Source organism: Scomber scombrus, chromosome 4, assembly GCF_963691925.1.
Source record: "Scomber scombrus chromosome 4, fScoSco1.1, whole genome shotgun sequence".
NCBI classification, from domain to species: domain Eukaryota; kingdom Metazoa; phylum Chordata; class Actinopteri; order Scombriformes; family Scombridae; genus Scomber; species Scomber scombrus.
In genome coordinates, this window is record NC_084973.1 from 25,818,699 (window position 1) to 25,836,863 (window position 18,165).

The following is an 18,165-nucleotide window of genomic DNA, read 5'->3' on the forward strand; positions in this document are numbered from 1 at the left end:
TGTCACCATTTGATCTTTTACAGGAATGGAAAAGGCCCAAAAACCAAACTCATCTTATTTAGGTTTCCATCATTACTGAAGAACCTTTATTAACCCAAAGACTTTTTCTATCTATTTTAATTTAATCATACTCACAGAATAATCCTTAACCCTTACATACTGTTCATATTCTGGCTCATAATTCCCCATCAGTTATTAATGAATGTCTGATTAATCCTTAATGAAGCTGTCAGAGAACAATGATGGGGGAAAAAGACATTCACAATCACTGTTTATGTTCCAGGATTATATTTTATAGAACATAAAGAATTTTTGGCGTTTTTAATAAACGCAGTTTAAAAAAAAAAAAAAAAAAAGGAAAAGTATCAGCTGCAAAAAAATGTTATTTACATTCAGGGTCACATTAGGAAAAGTCCACCAAAAACAAATGTGTATAGGTTATTTTTACAGCTCTAAAATGAAAAAAATCGGTCAAATTTGATTATGAAAAGCGTGTAAGGGTTAAAACAGTTCAGGTCCTGGTTGTCCAAGGACGGCTGAATCGAGGGCAGCTGGACTTGGTTGTAGATATAATCAATATTTTCATAATAAAGTTCACGTCCTAGTTATACAAGGAGGGTTGATTTGAGGGCAACATTAGATGGATGTGATGTGAAATGTGTCACTTAAAGGAACAAACCCTCAGCGAATTATCCCCTGACCCTGCAGTTCACTTATGCAGTGTTGTTAGGAGCATTTAAGCATCTTTCAATTAACACCTATCTTTTTCGGTTCGCTCTCAATGCTTTCAGTGCTTCATTTTTAAGTGTAAGAGTTTTAAGTAACTGTTCTCAGTCAAAAAGTTAAAAAAAACAACAAAAAAAAACTACTGTATGCTACAAGCTCAACACCAAACTAGTTAATAACTAGTTAACAATAATTATGTTATCAATTCATCTTGCAATAACATAATTATCAGCATCATCATGTCTAAATATATACTTATCATATGATACATGGACATGAACTTCATCATATTTTTGACCTCGATATTGCCATACTTCACATTAGCAGGTAAGAGGCTATTCATGTCACATTGGCTAGCCAGTAGTTGCCTCCATTCCTTGCTGTGCATGTCCTGAGTGGAGACTGCAGAAGTGAGGTATATGTCCTGACCCATAATGGCTGTCTGTTTTTACAGAAGCATGGCACCAATTTCTCCAATCCCATCCCCCACCCCTCTTGCATTATCATGCTATTACATTATCACCATATCAGTGGTATAAATTGATCTTCAAATGACAATAATATTGTTTATCGTGATTATTACTAACACGATATATCATCCAACAAAAGTAGTTATGGTGACAGGCCTACACCAAACAATAAAGTTAGCAGCTGACAAGTGAAGATTATGGAGCATTTAACAAATAAATTAAAAAATGACCAACATAAAACAACTGTTGCACTGTAGCTGCTGGACGTGTAAATAAGCAATTGTTTAATGAACCCCCCCCCCCCCCCCGGTATTTATATCTCAATCTGCTGAATAATCTTGTTTTCACAAATTCTCCCTCACATTTGGATAATTTAAATACGTAATTATTGTTCCATTAAGGTTTAAAATGTCAAAGGGTCAAGTTGCCTCGTAAACCTTTAAAAAGATCAGAAAACATTTCCCAAAAAAAGAGAACACAACCGTCTCAGTGTTGAGCAGATTTATTGTGCAGATGACATCATTGAGAGGAGATGTTATTTCTGTTAGAGCGTGGCTAACAAGCAAAGGCAACAATGGGAAGAAAATACTATTCAGTGGCACACTCAAAAAAAATGAAAATGCTTTGTTACTGTTGGGGGTTTTTTTTGCCTCTTGCAGGGAATATCCTACAAATCGAAAGCCTGTGTAGGAATTCCTAGTGCTAAACGCTTCTAAGTCGAGTCTTAGCTTCTTTTATTTTCCAGCCAGCTGCTCGTACAGTTTGGGGACGTAGTCGTCCCACTCTGCCTGGTAGCAGGTCCCGGCCACTGGGGCCTCCAGCTTGTATTTCTGCCTGAAGGTCTGGATCTTGAACTTGCCGCGGCCGTCTCCGCAGCAGTTGGTGAGGGTGGCCTCAGAGCAGGACAGACTGCCTGGCTGCTCGTACACCAGCCAAACGTACCTGTGGAGACCTGCGGGGGACAAAGACAAATGAGACAAAGTGTTTAGTTTCATCACCACTGGAAAAAATACATACGTTCAATTTAACAACTGTTTAGTGGATAGTTTAAGTTCAAATAGACAAACTGCATGTAGTCTCACAAATACACCAATTTTTATCAATATAAATATGAAGACAACTGCGAAAAACATGCAGGCCTGAGCGTCTGGACCAATTCACAATTGGTCACAATTTTAATACATGATGTTTTTGGACAGAGGAGCTTCTTCAGGAACTTGTATCTGTATTTATATTATTGCTTCTGCACTCGACACATCTGACCAATAAGCTACATGTTATTTTGTCTTACCTGTGCCTTTTGGAGGACCAGAGCCGACATAGTCTGACATGACGCAGCCAGAGGAGACGTCTTTCCCTTTCATGTTGACCACCAGGAAATGATGCCACTCCCTTTAGTGACACACAAATAGCATGTGAGTGATGTTTAGAAGAAGTAAAAATGTGCAAAATTCATTTCAAACAGAGAACAAGAACAAGAGCTGCTTCCTGTAGTTCACTTTTAGCATTGATGTTCACACACTGAGTGCTCACAGGAACAACTGAGATGGAAAATCCCCCTTTAAAAACACTGTTACAAAGTGCATTCATCCATTATGATAGCGGTTCTGGTGCAGGTCCAGTATTCCTGTGACCACGAGGCTACAAACCCTCATAGTCTCTAAAAATGCAGTTATGTTTCTTTAGCTGAGGAAAGCTGGTTTAGCACAGAAATGTGCAGATGCATTCCTCCTGTTCATACTGGTCATTAGAGGATCCCTTCATAATTGCATTGTAAGTGGAGAAAATCCACAGTCCTCCTTTAGTGTAAAAAGGTATTTAAAAGTTTATCTGAAGCTAATATGAAGCCTCAGTGTCCAAATCAGTCAAATACATATCTTTCAACATTACAGTCTTTTAAGTGCCAAAGTTCCTGTTTTTGTTATTATAGCAAAATTAGTGACTGAGAAACAAAGTGCTCATTTTAACAAACAGGTATAAAAAAAGTTAAACTCTTTTGGCAAGGGCAAAAGAAAAGTCAGCTAAATGTACTTTTCTTCCTCATGTGAGGGTGCCAACACATTTTTTCTCAAAAAGCACATTTAATGGTCAGTATGAACATGAGGAATGATTACAGCAAGGAAAATCTGTTAAAATGTTCATTAAGGTCCCTCATTGCTTTAAGACCAACTTGAAAAAAGGTGTATGGCATCAATCATAGACCACAATGTTTGTGGTTAAAGTTTATTTAGGTTGCATGCTTACTTATTTCCTCCCTTCATTTCCTGTCATGTTTCTAAAGAAAGCATAAAATACCCCCCACACCCCTTCCAAGAAAGTTAATGCATGCCCACTGTCTGTAACCATGACGGAAAGAAACATTGAAAGAAACATTAAAAACTCCCAATCAGGTCACAGAATTAGTTGTAACAACTCCAACTAAATTTAATTAAAAGGATTTTTAAAAATAATTTGACATTAACTATTGTCTCCCTGTATCTCCCAAATTTTAAATGAACTATTCAAATGTCAAACAGGAGGTAAGAAGTGTTGCCCACTCCTCACCTGAATTTGGGGTCTTTCCTGCTGGGAGCATCAGGGTCAGTCAGGGCCAGGGTGTACAGTTTACCAGGGTCACATCCATCCCACTCCACACTGGTGGGTCGATGCTGCACCTGGAAGAAGATTTAATTAAAAAACCTGCTGAGTGCATAACTTTTGGCTCCCTTTCCCCCCATTAGAGAGCGCTGTTCTCCATCTATTTCAGCTGCAGACATGGCTTGGGGGTGGTGGGGTGCGTTATGTATGCAACCTAATTTATTGTTGGCAAACATTTGCAAGCAAGCTGTAGCCAAATAATGAACGATAAAGCAGAGTTTAATGAGATAAATGCGTCTAAGCATGGTGCTCACAGTGCAGCTCTTCATTTAGAAACAATGCAGAGTTTGCAGAGTCGGCTACTCCCCGTTAGCTGACTAACCTGTGTCGGTGTGAGGACTTTTCCCAGTTCGTCAATCTCCACAGAGCCGTATTTAACAGTCAGAGGCTTGGCAGGCTTCTCCTCGACCTCCTGCAGGGCAAGAGGCCCGGTCCACTGGCTCAAATCTACGGGCATGTTGTCTGAACAGGACTGATTTGAGCTGCAGGCGGTGCTGAGTGCGCACACACACAGAGAAACAGTCAAAAGTGATGCGTTCACGTACAGTCAGAAGATGCGAGAACTCCTGGAAAATGTGCGTGTTTATCTGCGTCTTCTTTGAGGTTTATTGGGAGGTTGGCAAAATAGCGAGTTGGTGCATTACCGCCACCGATTGGTGTGGAGTGTGGATCAGGATGTCTAGTATTTAAGATAGTCATACATTTCCACAGCACGTTTGTGTAAGTTGCATGACTGGATCTACCATACAGGGAATCTGCACAAGTGCCTAGGGGCTCTTGTGCAAAAAGGGGGCCCTCCATGATGGGAGTAATAAAAGTTTTTTTGGGTCAGGCTCCACAGAAATATGAAACAAGGCTTGACCCATTCTTTTGATGTTGATAATTATCCTCACTGTCGGAAACAAAGCCAACACTAAAACGAAATATGGAGTTACAAGGTTTCCACCCGACAGCAGCGTTATCCAATTAGAATAAAACAAAAAATCATGGAAAGTAAGTGTCATGATTGAGTGTTTTATTTATCAATTTGAAAGCTGGGCAAATGAGGATTGGTTAGCATCCCACAATGAACTGTGTTTAGGTTGTATCAACAAGTGTGTAAGAAAAATGACCAACTAGTGAAATAAGCAGGAGTTTCAGTCCAGGGGGCCCCTGAGGGTGCTGATCCAGCCTTGGTAAATTGCATATTGGACAAGAATTTACTTCAAAACTAGTTGTGATGTCAAAAATCATGCTCATAGGCCCTCTCTTTCCACCACTGTTATATCATCTGGAACAAAAATATTTCAATTTGTAAACATTAAACGATCTAAAATAGATAAATTATCTGTTGCTGCGTTGATAACACCTGATTGTCTTTATGTAGATTCACATTTACTGGATAATTACCATATATTTGACCAGTTTTACCACATTACTGACACATATTGACAGTAGACCAATGCTAAGTAGCTACTTAACTAACTGAACCTTATTCCAAATTCATGTTTTTGTGTTTAGCACTCTGAATAGAGAAGTCGTATGTGTTTTTTTTTTTAATTCTCCCAGTTAATCTGTCTATGCTTGAATGTCACATATGGGACAGGCAGCAGGCTAGGTTTGTGATTTGTTTAAACTTCTGTCAATCAGATCAGTCGTCCCTCCCATGCTCTATTAACACACTTTCTGTTTCCAGATGTCCCATTTTTAGTAAATAGGCTCTGGGAGAAATGTATAATTGGCTTAGTAAATTGAGAAACATTATTTACTTGTTTCTCCTTCTTATTAAGATGCAGTAATATTCCTATCTGATTGGGTCTGTGGTTATCAGTGTAGTAGTTTATAGCACACATTGTAGTAACCTGTGTGAATGGTGCCTATTATGTCATCTATGACTTTGGTTTAGATTTGCATGCCACAAATCACAGATCTGATAAAGATTGTGTGCCACTGATTCACATTATATGAATGTTTCTTCCTAAAGTGTTGAATTTGAGTGTTATATTGCAGAAGTGAGACAGATTAAAAGTGGTGAGAGAGTGAGTTCATCCCCAAACTCACAGCTAAAATACACAGTTTAGTAAAAAACAGATGTTCAGTTATTACATAATGTTATAATCTTGTAACGTCTAAATTACACTCACTAGGTCATTTGTTTTCCCAGCATCTATTGCATTTGACTTGACTATCTAGAGTACTTATTATACATCTATTTTATGAGGATATTTTTATTAGATATTAAAAAATACACATCTGTATGTTAAACCTATACACACAATATTGAGTAATTCCTTTGTGCCATAATCCAAATCCAAAATAACCACAGAAACATCCGACTGTGCCATAAAAGCTTCATACAACAGATATCTCAATTCATCAGTATTATATTATTGTATTAATACTTTGACGATCATTAATCCAGTGTAGAAGTATATTTAACTTGTAATTACTGCCTTTAAAAGAGCATGATGAACTCTTGACCTTATCTAGACATACTGTAACATTATTCTAAATAAAATGTCTTGTGTATTGTCTGTGTAGACGGAATGAGTGTCTCCTCTGTTAGGAAAGAAGAAATGGAAAAGGTTATCTTAAGTGCATGATACATGGTGACCCTGATTCTTAGAAGTGATTGCTGGAAAAACGGGAACTAAATGTAAGAACTGGAAGCTGTACAGGACCGGCATGAGACATTGTATAGAAGAGTTATTGATTATCTTGCAGGAAACAGGGGTCTGCTGACAGAGAAGTGTGACTGCTGGTGCTGACAGTTGTGTTGGGCGGAGGCTGGAAGTATAAAATGTTTGTGTGAGCTGTTCAATGTGCTCCTCACTTGATGCAGAGGTCAAGGAGCTTGTATATGTACACTTAAGTGATTTATTAAAGGCTACTGGACTGCAAAAGAATACTGTCTCTGGTATCCTCAACTAACAAGACAAGCTGATACTTTAGTTGTAATGTAATCAGTTAAAGTCTGAAAAAATGTAACCAATTTACAACAAATCACTAGGGCTGGGTGTCATTTAAAAAAATTACAATACCAGTACCAATCCAAGTACCCTTAAAGTGATGCGATACCAATTGAGTACTTCAATCCATACCCAAAATATGAATATAGCCATTAAATTACATTAAAATGCACTCCTCCACATCTAAATGATTTGATTAATTAGAGCGTTTAGGTGGGATCGTTGGCTGCTGAACTGCTAAGCGCGCTAATTCAAATTCACCGAGACTTCACCACCACAGACGGGTTGTAGCTGCTGTGGCAGTGGGCCAATCACATGTCACACTAAATCAAAGAAGGCTTGTGTTGTTTGGCTGTGAGTAAGTCCATACAATAGTAATATTCTCTAGCTCTGGGTGCAAAAAGGATTGATTGCAGGTATCGTTTGATGGGAGTCGTTTCGATACTATTTGATATCAACTTATTTTGGTCAGTATCTTAAAGGTATCGAGTACCGATACGCAGCCCTACAAATCACTTGTACTTTATATCAAGGCTGTACATTTATGTGTTGTATTATATTTTGGATCTATTATACATTATATATAATTATTTATTATCACATACCATCGCTATGATGACAGAGGAAGGCCATCAAATGTGGCTGAAAGCTCTGGAAATACAATGTAGAACTTGTGTGTTTTTTGTTTTGTGTGTATGTTTCACCTAGCTGCAGTTTCTAAGGTCAAAAATGAACCCTCAAGTTTCTCTGCAAAAAAAAGAGGACAAAATCCAACTGTTGATTAAAATCACGTCATATGACTGAAAGCCCTGGCACGGCTCCTAAAACGACCTTGTGTAGACATTGTTTCATTGTTTCCACAGTCAAGACTGTACTTTGAACCTCATCTTGAACCTGTTCAAATGTATTAAAAAAATTAAACAAATCAGTCCATATATGGGAGAAACCCCTCTACTTATAACACCAGTGTTGCAGATATATTATTATAGTGTACTTTAACAACTGTCCTAATACAGTATTATAATGATGTAATATTATTTGGGCCTGCATATTTCATTGAAAAAAACAATGATGTATCAGCTTCTTTTTTTAAAATGCTGTTACTGTACCTTTAAGAAGGTGAAATCAGGGTGTGGTTTATTCTTGCCAAAGTTTCCGGATCAGCATACTCTAGTAAACAAAGCACGTCCGCCCGAAACTGTGGCAGAGAAACTGAAGTGAGGTCCTGTCAGTCTGCTCACCTGTGCTTTAAGATGGGCGGACTGGTGTCCACTGTGCTCAGGTGTGTGTCAGACAGTCTCACACAGCAGGTAAACTAGTCAGACAGGTTTGGACTGGAAGCCTTTTATTCATTTTTTTTTTTGGGAGAAGGAGATGTAGCCAATTGGGAAGTTATCATGAAGATAGTCACAACTGTAGCGCTTCTACACTTGTGCTCATACGCGACAGGTGAGTTTTTATCATTGCAGGTGAGCCAGGTGAGTGTGAAACAAAAAAACCCTGCTTACATGTTGTATTTTTTCCTCTTCCTTTTCTTGTCAAAGCGGGAGTTTCGGGCTCCACTGAGACGGTCGTGACAGCCTCACCGGGCGACATCGCTCTACTTCCTTGTTACACTGCCGGTAATGTAACACCGTCTTTAACTACATGGATGAAGAACGGAGGAGAAGTCTTCATCAACGGTGGCCCTTCAACACCAACACCAACACCAACTCCAGCTGCCGTGCAGCGCCTCATAGTGCTGCATGATGGGAGTCTGAACATCCAGGGGGTGAGAGCTGGAGATGAGGGCAGCTACCTGTGCAACTCCTCACTGCAAGGAAACCTCACCTTTCATGGACGAGTCCTGCTCCAAGTAGCCAGTAAGTGAACATTCATGAGTGCAGTAAAGAGTCCAAGTATGATGATGAACTGCTGGGCCTTTTTTTCACTAAATACACAAACTGGTTTTTCAACATGACTGACAGGCTTGCATTCTCATGGTGACATGGATGATACTGAAAGCTGCACTAAAGCAGAGTTGCAACTAAAGATTTTTATATTTTTAAGGAAAAAGCCAAACTTTTTAGAGCTGATTGTCCATTTCTTCCATATCTGAATGTACCAACAAAAACTTTTAATTCCGATTGAGATTTCTCCTGACCCCCACTTCTCTTTAAGCTCCAGAGTTTCTCATTATGAAGAAGTGTATGATTCTGTATGTCTCCTGCATCATTTTAAACACATTTCCCAAAAATTCAGACCAGCTTATTTGGTTCATTTTTTAAACTCTGGGATCTGTACGAGAACTGAAAAATAACATCCTTGTATCAATTACAAACTTTCCTGTGATAATAAAGATTGATTGAAACAGTTTTTAATCCCCTGCACAAACTTCTTTCAGGTGATCCAGAAAATGTCACAATATCCGTCGGTCCCGCCACTGCCCTGTCCAATGGCACGCTCTTCATCTTTCTGGGCTCGACTGTCAACTTTAACTGCTCCGGCTCCTCCTACCCGTCTCAGCAGCTGACCTTAGCCTTCAGAGGAGCCTCGTCCAGCAACAACTCGCTGGTTTCCACCTCTGGATCCTGGCTGGACTTCAAGATCACAGACATTCAGCCCAGCGCTCAGGGAGTTTATAGCTGCTTGGCCCAAAACCCTGTGTCTGGTCAGACAGTCAATAAGAGCACAGAACTGCTAGTATACTGTAAGTACCACTAACAGAATACCTCACTGAGAATATACTGTAGGTGTGATGTGGAAACCTGTTATTTGTACAGTTATTCTCATGTATTGGGCTGCAAATAGCAAGACTCAGCTTTTATTAAATAATGTCATGAGTAAAAATATTTACAAAGCAACATTTAGTTTAAATTATCAAATAAAAGAGCTGAGATTCAATCTGGATACCAAAACAACACCTTAGTCGGAATAATATAAACATATTTCTCTACAAAACCTTTTTTTTTAAATATAATTTTGCAAAGTTTTCCTCAAGTGGAACCTTGCCAGACTGATCAACTAAACACAGCACAATATATTTAATCTTAATCTTTAATCTATGTGGCTTCTGTTGTAAAAATAACTGTTTTTGAGGGAAGGCAGAGGGAAAATCTGGAACAATTAGTTTACTTAATTGATTCGTCAACTGGCAACTATTTTGAGAATCGATTATTATTAAGATAACATTAAGATTGGATAACTTTATTGTCTGTCATAAAGCAACAAAACTCAACAACAAACAATGCGCATTTAAAACATGTGTAAAATCACACACACACACACACACACACACACACAAACAGAATAGGACTATGTCGGTTTTCAAGCAAAAATGCTCCTGAAATTTGAAAATGTGTTGCTTTACTTTGTTTTAACTGACAATAACTTCACTACACCTGATAACATTGGGCTGTAGGAAATTGTAATTCAGATTTTTCTGATGTTTTATAGACCAAGTGATTAATCAATGAATCGAGAAAATAATCTGCAGATTATTCAGTAATGAAAATAATCATTAGTTGCACCACTAAACGAGGGTCAGGAAGGAGCCCCAAAGTGTTATTGTGCATGTAGTGTTTTATGTGTTGAGATTTTACAGTTAACACTTCACTCAATGAAGACACTTGCAAATGACAACGTAACACAACATACAAACCATAGTTTTGTGTTTCATTTTACCTCTTGAAGATTTTATTACATTTAACTTTTTATTTTTCGAATTTAACAAAATTAACCAAACCATAAACAGAAGGTATGAAATAAAAAGCAAATCCTCCTCTAATATTGCTATTTTGTTGTATTCTGTACTCACATCTATGCTTACGTTACCTCTCTGTCCTAAAAGGGCGATCCATCCTCTGTTCCACTCAAATCAAGAGTTGAAGGATTGAAGTGTCGAATGCTGTACAGATAAAAGTAAAATTGTGTTGGGCTATGTAAAGAAAAAAAGGACTTGACTGGAGTACAAGTCATACCAGGCCTCTTGACTCAAGAGTTATGTGTTAGTAATGGTTTTAGTAATGGATATATTAGTCTCTTTTCTATATGACATTTTTATGCAGAATTAAAGTCTATTACAGTGAAGAGAATTTAAAGATGCACATATTGAGACTTAGAGAGAGAAGTAGGAGCAAAGTTTACAGACAGATGGTCAGCTAATTTAAAAGGAAATCATTGATGGGGATCAGATTATTCAACAAACTTTTCATTTAAGTTTTTAGTGGGTTTTGAAAAGTTTGCGTATAATGTGGTTCCTTAATTTGTCAGACTCAAAAGAGTTTTATCAGCTGCTATGACTTCCTTCTTTGCATGATGTCCCTAAAAAGGCTTCAATATTTAAATAATGTCAGTCATAACACAGAGATGCTGAGATAATACTTCTTCTCCTCTCATTTTACATCTTTTGTCCTGACTAGATGCCCCAGAGAGGCACCCTGAGTGTATGTGGGTGACAGCACAGGACCCCTTTCACATCGTGTTCAACTGCTCCTGGTTTGGGGCGTATCCCACCCCAACACTGCGCTGGGGTGAAGACGAGGGGGAGCAGGGAGCTCACTGGAAAGGACGCATTTATGCTACAGAGATGGCGGACAGCCTGTCGGTGACGATGAATCGCTCCCAGCTGTTCGACGGCCAGACGGTGAGGTGCATGGCGCAGCACCTGGCGCTCAATGCAGGAAATGAGAGGTCGTGTTTGTTCACCCTCCGTAAGTGTGTTATGGTGAAATGAGCTTCTTAACAATCCTGAGATGTGCAACTACTGAATATTTGATGTACTTTCCACTTTAGATGCCACTGAGCTTCTCTGAGAGCGTTCAATATTGAGATTTGACATATTTACTGGCTCTCAGTATTCTTTGCATTTAATTGATTTTAGTTTAGTAATTATAAGACAGTTTAAAGGGTTTTCACCCAAATTGCAAAAACATGTTGCTCTCCTTAACATTTGAGCTTTTTTTGATTGTGATGTTGACATCATTTAGTATGTTTAGTATCTCCGTTTAGAGTCTGATATCCTGGTTTCAGCCTTATATATACTTTTAACTGCACATGATCATCATTCAGGTTTCTGACTGTATTTTGCACTCGTAAGAAAACATTGCTTAATCCTTGTTTACACACATTTCAGTGACTGATCAAATGTGCCTACGCCCCTACACACCCTTCCACAACCGATCTCTAAGTCCAGTCATATTCCATGTGATCTATTCTGTTTATATTATAAACACTTTGAGTGTTAAAAGCTGCAACAATTAGTCAATTAATCAGTCAATTAACATAAAAACAAAAGAAAATGAATCTGCAGCTATAATAATAGCTGCAGATTCATAATAATGTTAATTACAAAAAATGACAAACAATTGATGGTTCCAGCTTTTTTAATGTGAGTTTGCTTATGTGATAGTATATTTACATTTTGTGGTTTTGGTCAAAATACATTACATTACATCTAATAATGTTTGAATGTGCTGTAGGATATAGTGATGGGCATGTTTCCCTGTTTATCTGTTATTACGATGTTTTATTGATGGTTAATTGATTCATTCTGAAAATAATCTGCAGATAAATCAATGATTATAATAATTGTTAGCGATAGTGATATGAGAGTCACCACCCAGGATAATTGATTGACAGGTTAACTGATGCTGAGGAGTGTTTCCTGTATGTTAAAACAACAGTACTTCACTACAGTAGTGTGGCTGGTAGTGTGGTGCCTTTCAGTGTCATTGTTACATCATTAAAATTACGTTGTTTAGAAGTTGTTTAACTCTCATAATGAATGCTCCTATAATTAGTTTACATTAGATTTGAAGTATTTCCGTGCATACAAACACAGTCAGTGAGACCCAGCTAGTAGCGAGGCTGGTGTGTGAATGCAGGTCATGTGGACAGTTAGTGAGTCACTCAGCAGTGTAAAGGTCACAGGACTGCATTGCTCCGACAATGAGATGACGGAAAAGGTTCCTATATAGGTTTGTTTAACCTTATCACCAATAAATCATTGAACACAGGGTGTGTCTTTATCAAATGAGATCCAAACTCTACCTGTCTAATCTCTGAAGGAATTATATAACCATTCTACTTTTTTATTTATTAATATAAAACGTGTGTGCCTTTTCTGAAACTTTACACTTTTTAAGTTCTCACCACAGTCTGCTGGATGGTTCTTAGCTCTTCTGAAATGTAAAAAGTGTAGGTTTGGTGTTCTCGTTGCAATAGCGGCAAATTTTAGTTGAAGAACGAGCTAGTTGACAGTAAAAGCCCTGAGTGCGACATACCGAAACTCAAACTTCAGCAGAAAGTTGAAGGATAAACACGACAGCCATGAAACACCACAGCACTGATGTTTTTTATCAATTATTTTTGTGATCACAAATTCCCAGAGCTACAGGTAACATCTTCAGCTTGTTTTTTCTGCCTAAAACCAAATATTCATTTTATAATTATAATAAATAGAGAAAAGAAGCAGGAACCAGAGACTGTTTGACATTATTGATTGATAACTGATTTAAATGATTAGTTTGACATTTTGGAAAAGTACATTTTTCTCATCAATCTTCTCATCTTATTCTTGCTGGTAAGACAGCCAATAGGCACATTTTCCAAAGTGGCAAACTATTCTTCGAAGCAATTAAATAAAAATGTGCTGAGATGTGATCTAAATTTGTCCAATCTGAGCTAATTTGAGTGTTTGTCGCTCTCTCCCAGAGCGTCCGTTCCCTGAAGGCGACCCTCTGGTCACAGCTCTGGAGGCGAGCAGCGTAACTCTAACCTGTACCGAGGTGAAGTCAATCCCCTCTGCAAACACCACGTGGAGGAAAGGGCTCCAGCAAGAGGAAATTGTGCCCGGATCGAAGTACCTCCTGTCTGAAGATGGCTACACACGGAAGCTGACCATACTCAACGTCAGCAAGGACGACGAAGGCGCCTACTTCTGCCGCAGCGAGAACCCCCTCGATGTCCGAGAGCTGGAAGTCTACCTCACTGTGAAGAGTGAGTCTGGGATGAGAGGAAGTGGTTCAGTGTGCAAATAGATACACAGAAACTGACTTTAAGATGGTCACATGTACAGGAAAACAGTGATTAGAGAGAGTGAAAGAGGAAAAGAGAGATAACCTATGTAAACTGATAGTGCGAAAACTGTGGCAATGATGAGTCAGATCAGGAGTTCAGCTTAATGCATGATTTAATACGAGCTCGGTTCTCGCCGTCATGCATCAGACAAAGACAAAGACTGTCTAAAGAATCCTAATATTTATACCTTCGACACAGTTGCTCAAATATAGTACAATGCCCATCTTGGGTAGAATAGGATATTCTTGGTAAGGTCATAAAAGTTATTCTGGTCATTCTTTAACAGGTTTGTCAGACAGCCTCCAGACGTGAAGGAGCCGCTGGACTATAGTCAGCAGAAAATACATACTAACATAAACAAATGAAAACTTTAACATCAGAGGTGAACACAGTGAGTTGAACATGCAGTTGTTTAGAGACACAGACTTAAACGAGAAGCCAGTTACTGCAGGTGTCGGCTCCACCTCTGGAATGCTGATAAACCTGCTGCGTCTCCCTTTTTCTGCTTCACAATCTTCTCCCGTCGTCTCATTTTGTCTCGACAGCGTCCTCGGCCTACACAGGAGCGATCATCGGTGTCTTCATAGCCGCTGTGATCGTGGGATCAGCCATCATCATAGCTAAAACAGTTTACTCCAGCCGACACCGGATTTGCCTGGGTTTGTATATTGAGTTTATCTTCCCAACACAAAGCGTGGAAGTCACAAATGCATGCAGCTAATGACTCTGCCCCACTTTCCCTCATGTGTTTAAGAAATATATGATCACTGATGCATGTTGAACATTAATGTACTGCATCTGTAACACTGGATGTGAGAAATGTAAATCACAAATGCCTGAATCATAGATATACACCAATACTGATTTCACAATTTCTGTTCATATCTTTGTTGCAGGAGGTGGATTTGGGTGAGTATCTCACATTTACTTATGCATGCTTATTTTAATGACCCAAACTGCTTCAAACTCAGGTTTCATTTTGCTTTATTTTATTCTACTTGGTTACTTTTTGTAGTTTAAAGCTCCTCTTGTGTCTCCCTATTTGGCACCTGTGTTCACCAATCATTCTTGAGAAATCTATCACAGATAAAGCAGGAATACGAAAAGTTTCAACTCAAATTGTAGTCTGATAGACAGTGAGAAGTGCTCTTTGCTTTTCTTTTTTCTTTTTTTTTTTTACTCCATCATTCTCCTGCAGCAGGTTTAGTAGAAGAGAACATTTTATGCACATTTTCTAGTTGTTCAATGCATTCTGGGAAATGTAGGAAGCCATTATGAAGTACTTCTTGCACTGAGTACATACTAGTGATGTAGTATGTATTGCTGTTTGCATACAAGAAATCAATATGTGCTTTACCGTCTTGTACTTACTAATAACACCAATACAATAATACACAAATCAAACGTGACTTTAAAATCTCACTGTCAATTAAACTTAACACATAGAGATTTAATACTTTTTTGAGCTTTCAAAATGAATTTCCTTTGTGCAAGTCATTGTTGGATAATAATTAGTTTTAGAATTCAGTCTCATTTAGTGAGGAAGCTGGCAATTAACTTTACTTGAAGGTACCCTATGGAGTTGTTTGTGTATCTTTGAGGAATGATAAACTTGTTAAATGCTTTTCTTTCCTCATGAAACATTTGCAGAGCAGACTTTTGAAGGAACTTGAAACTTAAATAAATCATCCATCCCTAGTATGTGTGAGCGTACAAAAGACTCAAACAAAACAGGGACCCACTCTTACTCATATTGCTTGATAGTGTTACTAGTACTCAAAAAATCCACAGGGTGCATTTTAATTTTGTCTGTTTTTCAAAACCTCTTTATAATTAGTTTGGAAACATAAGTTGATACAGCACAAAATAATCCCTGAAATGCATCAAACAACAAAGATTTGATGATGTGTAACAGCATAAAAGAAAATGAATATTGCCTGATTGCCTGGTATTTTCTAACATAATGATATTTCTGCTCTGTAGACAAGTGGAGGAGGACAGAGGAGACGTGCTGAGTCTGGTGGAGTCAGACGATGAGCAGATCTTTCAGGACGCTGTGCCGCGGCTTCCTCCGTTAACAAACGGGCAGCACACAACACTGGTCCAGATACACCGCATCCCATCGAGTACGATCTGATCACAGCTGTTTCAATGTGTTTTTGTGAATGAAACTTTACGTTTGGTAAAGTCAAAATCTCCTCTTTCGTCAGGTGATCACGAGGATGCAGAAACTACTGACACGAGTTCACAGCAGCAGCAGCAGCATGAAGAAATCGAACTGACAGAAGAGCCGATGGATCTTGTAACATTTTAGATATTAGGTGTTTATAGACGATTGTGTTATTTTATGGAAAATACAATTCACTCCCAATGAGAATGTGAACAGAATTGGTGGAAGACACATGTAAAAAAAAAAAAAATCCCCAAACATGATCACTTGAAATTTGTTTTTTAAATAGGTTTTGAATTTTTGTAAACTAATGTCTGTGGTTTGTTTGTACAGCATTTTAAACATGTTGCTCTGATGTTAAGGTTCATGCTGTAAATTAAACTGCTTAAACAAAATGTCACAATGGCTTCGGTCATCTATAATTACTTCCTCCTTCCCTGTTCTTTAGTTACGTCTCCATCCTGCACTGAACACAGATTATCTAAGTCCAGAGTGTGACTGTCGACAGGAACCATTTTAAAAATGTGGTGGAGTCAGTTTGTCACTCGTCATATCTGATGTTGTGCAGGATGTAGCGGAGGTAAAACCAGTTTTCACATGTTCTTGGAAGCACATGAAGCCCACCAAGAAGACACATGAATGGTGGAGTGAAATTTCAGTCATTCTAGTTAAGAACATTGTGCTTTAACTGTCTTTTAATCTGTATAACCTGAAGATTATTCTTTTAAATCCCCCTCAAGTATCTTAAAAGTAAAAACATGTCTATACTCAATAGCAATGCTTCATTAAAAGTAGATGATTTATATATCAAATTAAATATTTGAATCCAAGAAGACATGTTTTTATGGCTGCACCCTTACAATATTTATCAAATCTTTTGATAATGAAATCATAAATTCAATTTATATTCCACGTTTCAGTGAAAACAAAGACACTTTAACATAAAAAGACAGCAAATATGCAAGATTAAAATCTAAGTGAAAAAAAAAATAGCTGCAAGGAACAATTTGTTAAAACCTTTTTGAAATGGAAAATTAAAGCCGCAAGCAGCACTGAGCACGTTTCAGGATAGACAAAGCCAAGGAAAGTCACTTCAGCTAGTTTAATTCTGTTCAAAGGAGTGAGACCAAGCACATACTTGTTTCGTTGTTGCAATGTAAACAGCATTTCAATGACTGCACTCGAAGTTGCACCATTTGTCCCTGCTTCATCACAAGTGAACAAAACTCAGTGTGTGTATTTATGAGAACGTGCACAATGACTCCACTAAGATTCATTAGGATTGCTCAAAGGCATTTTGAATTATAAACAAATATGTGGTGTGCTGCGCCCACTTGCCCCAATCAATATGGCACTTCAGATTTGGGTTAGTACTCGCTCCCAGAACATGCACACCAATTCAGGTTAAACTCTGAAACATATTCAAAAATTATGTACCAAAGACTTATGGTGATTTGAAAAATGGTTAATGAGTTATGGCCAATATTCTCTAAGACGGGCCCATTGGAAAGATATTTTAGTTGATATTTATAGCAGAAAAAAATCCAGCATGAGATATATATATATATATTTATCTCATGCTGGATTTTTTTCTGCTATAAATATCAACTAAAATATCTTTCCAATGGGCCCGTCTGGGTCAACAACTATGTTGTTGCTGTCCAGAGCAATAAATGGAGAAATTCTGCATTTTAAAATAATAATTATAAGATAAAATGTTAATAGTATTACAAGATCCTTTTATTGGTTTATAAAGCTCTTAATGGTCTTTGTCCTTCCTATTTATCAGATTTGTTTTTATCCTATAAACCCTCAAGAACTCTCAGGTCTTCTTGTAGCAGCCTTTTAATTATTCCCAAAGTCCGAAAAAAAAAAAACGCACAAAGAGACATCTTTTTATTATTCTGGTCCTCGTCTCTGGAGCAGCCTTCCTGAAGACCTGAGATCACCAGAGAGTGTAGATATTTTTTAAATCAAACTTGAGACTTATACCTTTTAAATCTGGCTTTCAATTGAACTTTATTTTTGTTGTTTTTCATATTGTATTATTTTCTTTTCTTCTTATCTTTGTTTTCATTTTAAATACCCCTCCTCACACTTCTTGTTTTATTTACTTCATTGTAAAGTAACTTTATTTTATTATTTCTTTATTATA

The 18,165-nt window shown here is 37.9% G+C and overlaps 2 protein-coding genes across 2 annotated transcripts; one reads left to right on the top strand and one right to left on the bottom strand.

Annotated features, from left to right (window-relative positions):
* Window positions 1-1,682: 1,682 nt before the first annotated feature.
* Window positions 1,683-4,405, bottom strand: pebp1 (phosphatidylethanolamine binding protein 1). Its single transcript, XM_062416996.1, has 4 exons — window positions 4,156-4,405; window positions 3,741-3,850; window positions 2,488-2,588; window positions 1,683-2,148 (listed from the first exon to the last, which is right to left on the bottom strand). Exons 1-4 carry the CDS (start codon window positions 4,288-4,290, stop codon window positions 1,931-1,933), a joined length of 564 nt encoding a protein of 187 aa, XP_062272980.1. The 5' UTR covers window positions 4,291-4,405; the 3' UTR covers window positions 1,683-1,930.
* vsig10 (V-set and immunoglobulin domain containing 10) lies at window positions 2,519-16,180 on the top strand. Its single transcript, XM_062416988.1, has 9 exons — window positions 2,519-2,611; window positions 8,326-8,643; window positions 9,165-9,470; window positions 11,182-11,472; window positions 13,475-13,759; window positions 14,386-14,499; window positions 14,737-14,749; window positions 15,824-15,966; window positions 16,051-16,180. Exons 2-9 carry the CDS (start codon window positions 8,433-8,435, stop codon window positions 16,152-16,154), a joined length of 1,467 nt encoding a protein of 488 aa, XP_062272972.1. The 5' UTR covers window positions 2,519-2,611; window positions 8,326-8,432; the 3' UTR covers window positions 16,155-16,180.
* The last annotated feature ends 1,985 nt before the right edge of the window (window positions 16,181-18,165 follow it).

Coding starts and splice junctions, on each gene's coding strand:
- pebp1 (XM_062416996.1), bottom strand. CDS start 4,290: ATGCCCGTAGATTTGAGCCAGTGGACCGGGCCTCTTGCCCTGCAGGAG. Junction 3,851..4,155: donor AAGTCCTCACACCGACACAG/GTTAGTCAGCTA, acceptor ATCTTCTTCCAG/GTGCAGCATCGACCCACCAG. Junction 2,589..3,740: donor AGGAAAGACCCCAAATTCAG/GTGAGGAGTGGG, acceptor GTGTCACTAAAG/GGAGTGGCATCATTTCCTGG.
- vsig10 (XM_062416988.1), top strand. CDS start 8,433: ATGAAGAACGGAGGAGAAGTCTTCATCAACGGTGGCCCTTCAACACCA. Junction 9,471..11,181: donor CACAGAACTGCTAGTATACT/GTAAGTACCACT, acceptor TGTCCTGACTAG/ATGCCCCAGAGAGGCACCCT. Junction 11,473..13,474: donor GTCGTGTTTGTTCACCCTCC/GTAAGTGTGTTA, acceptor GCTCTCTCCCAG/AGCGTCCGTTCCCTGAAGGC.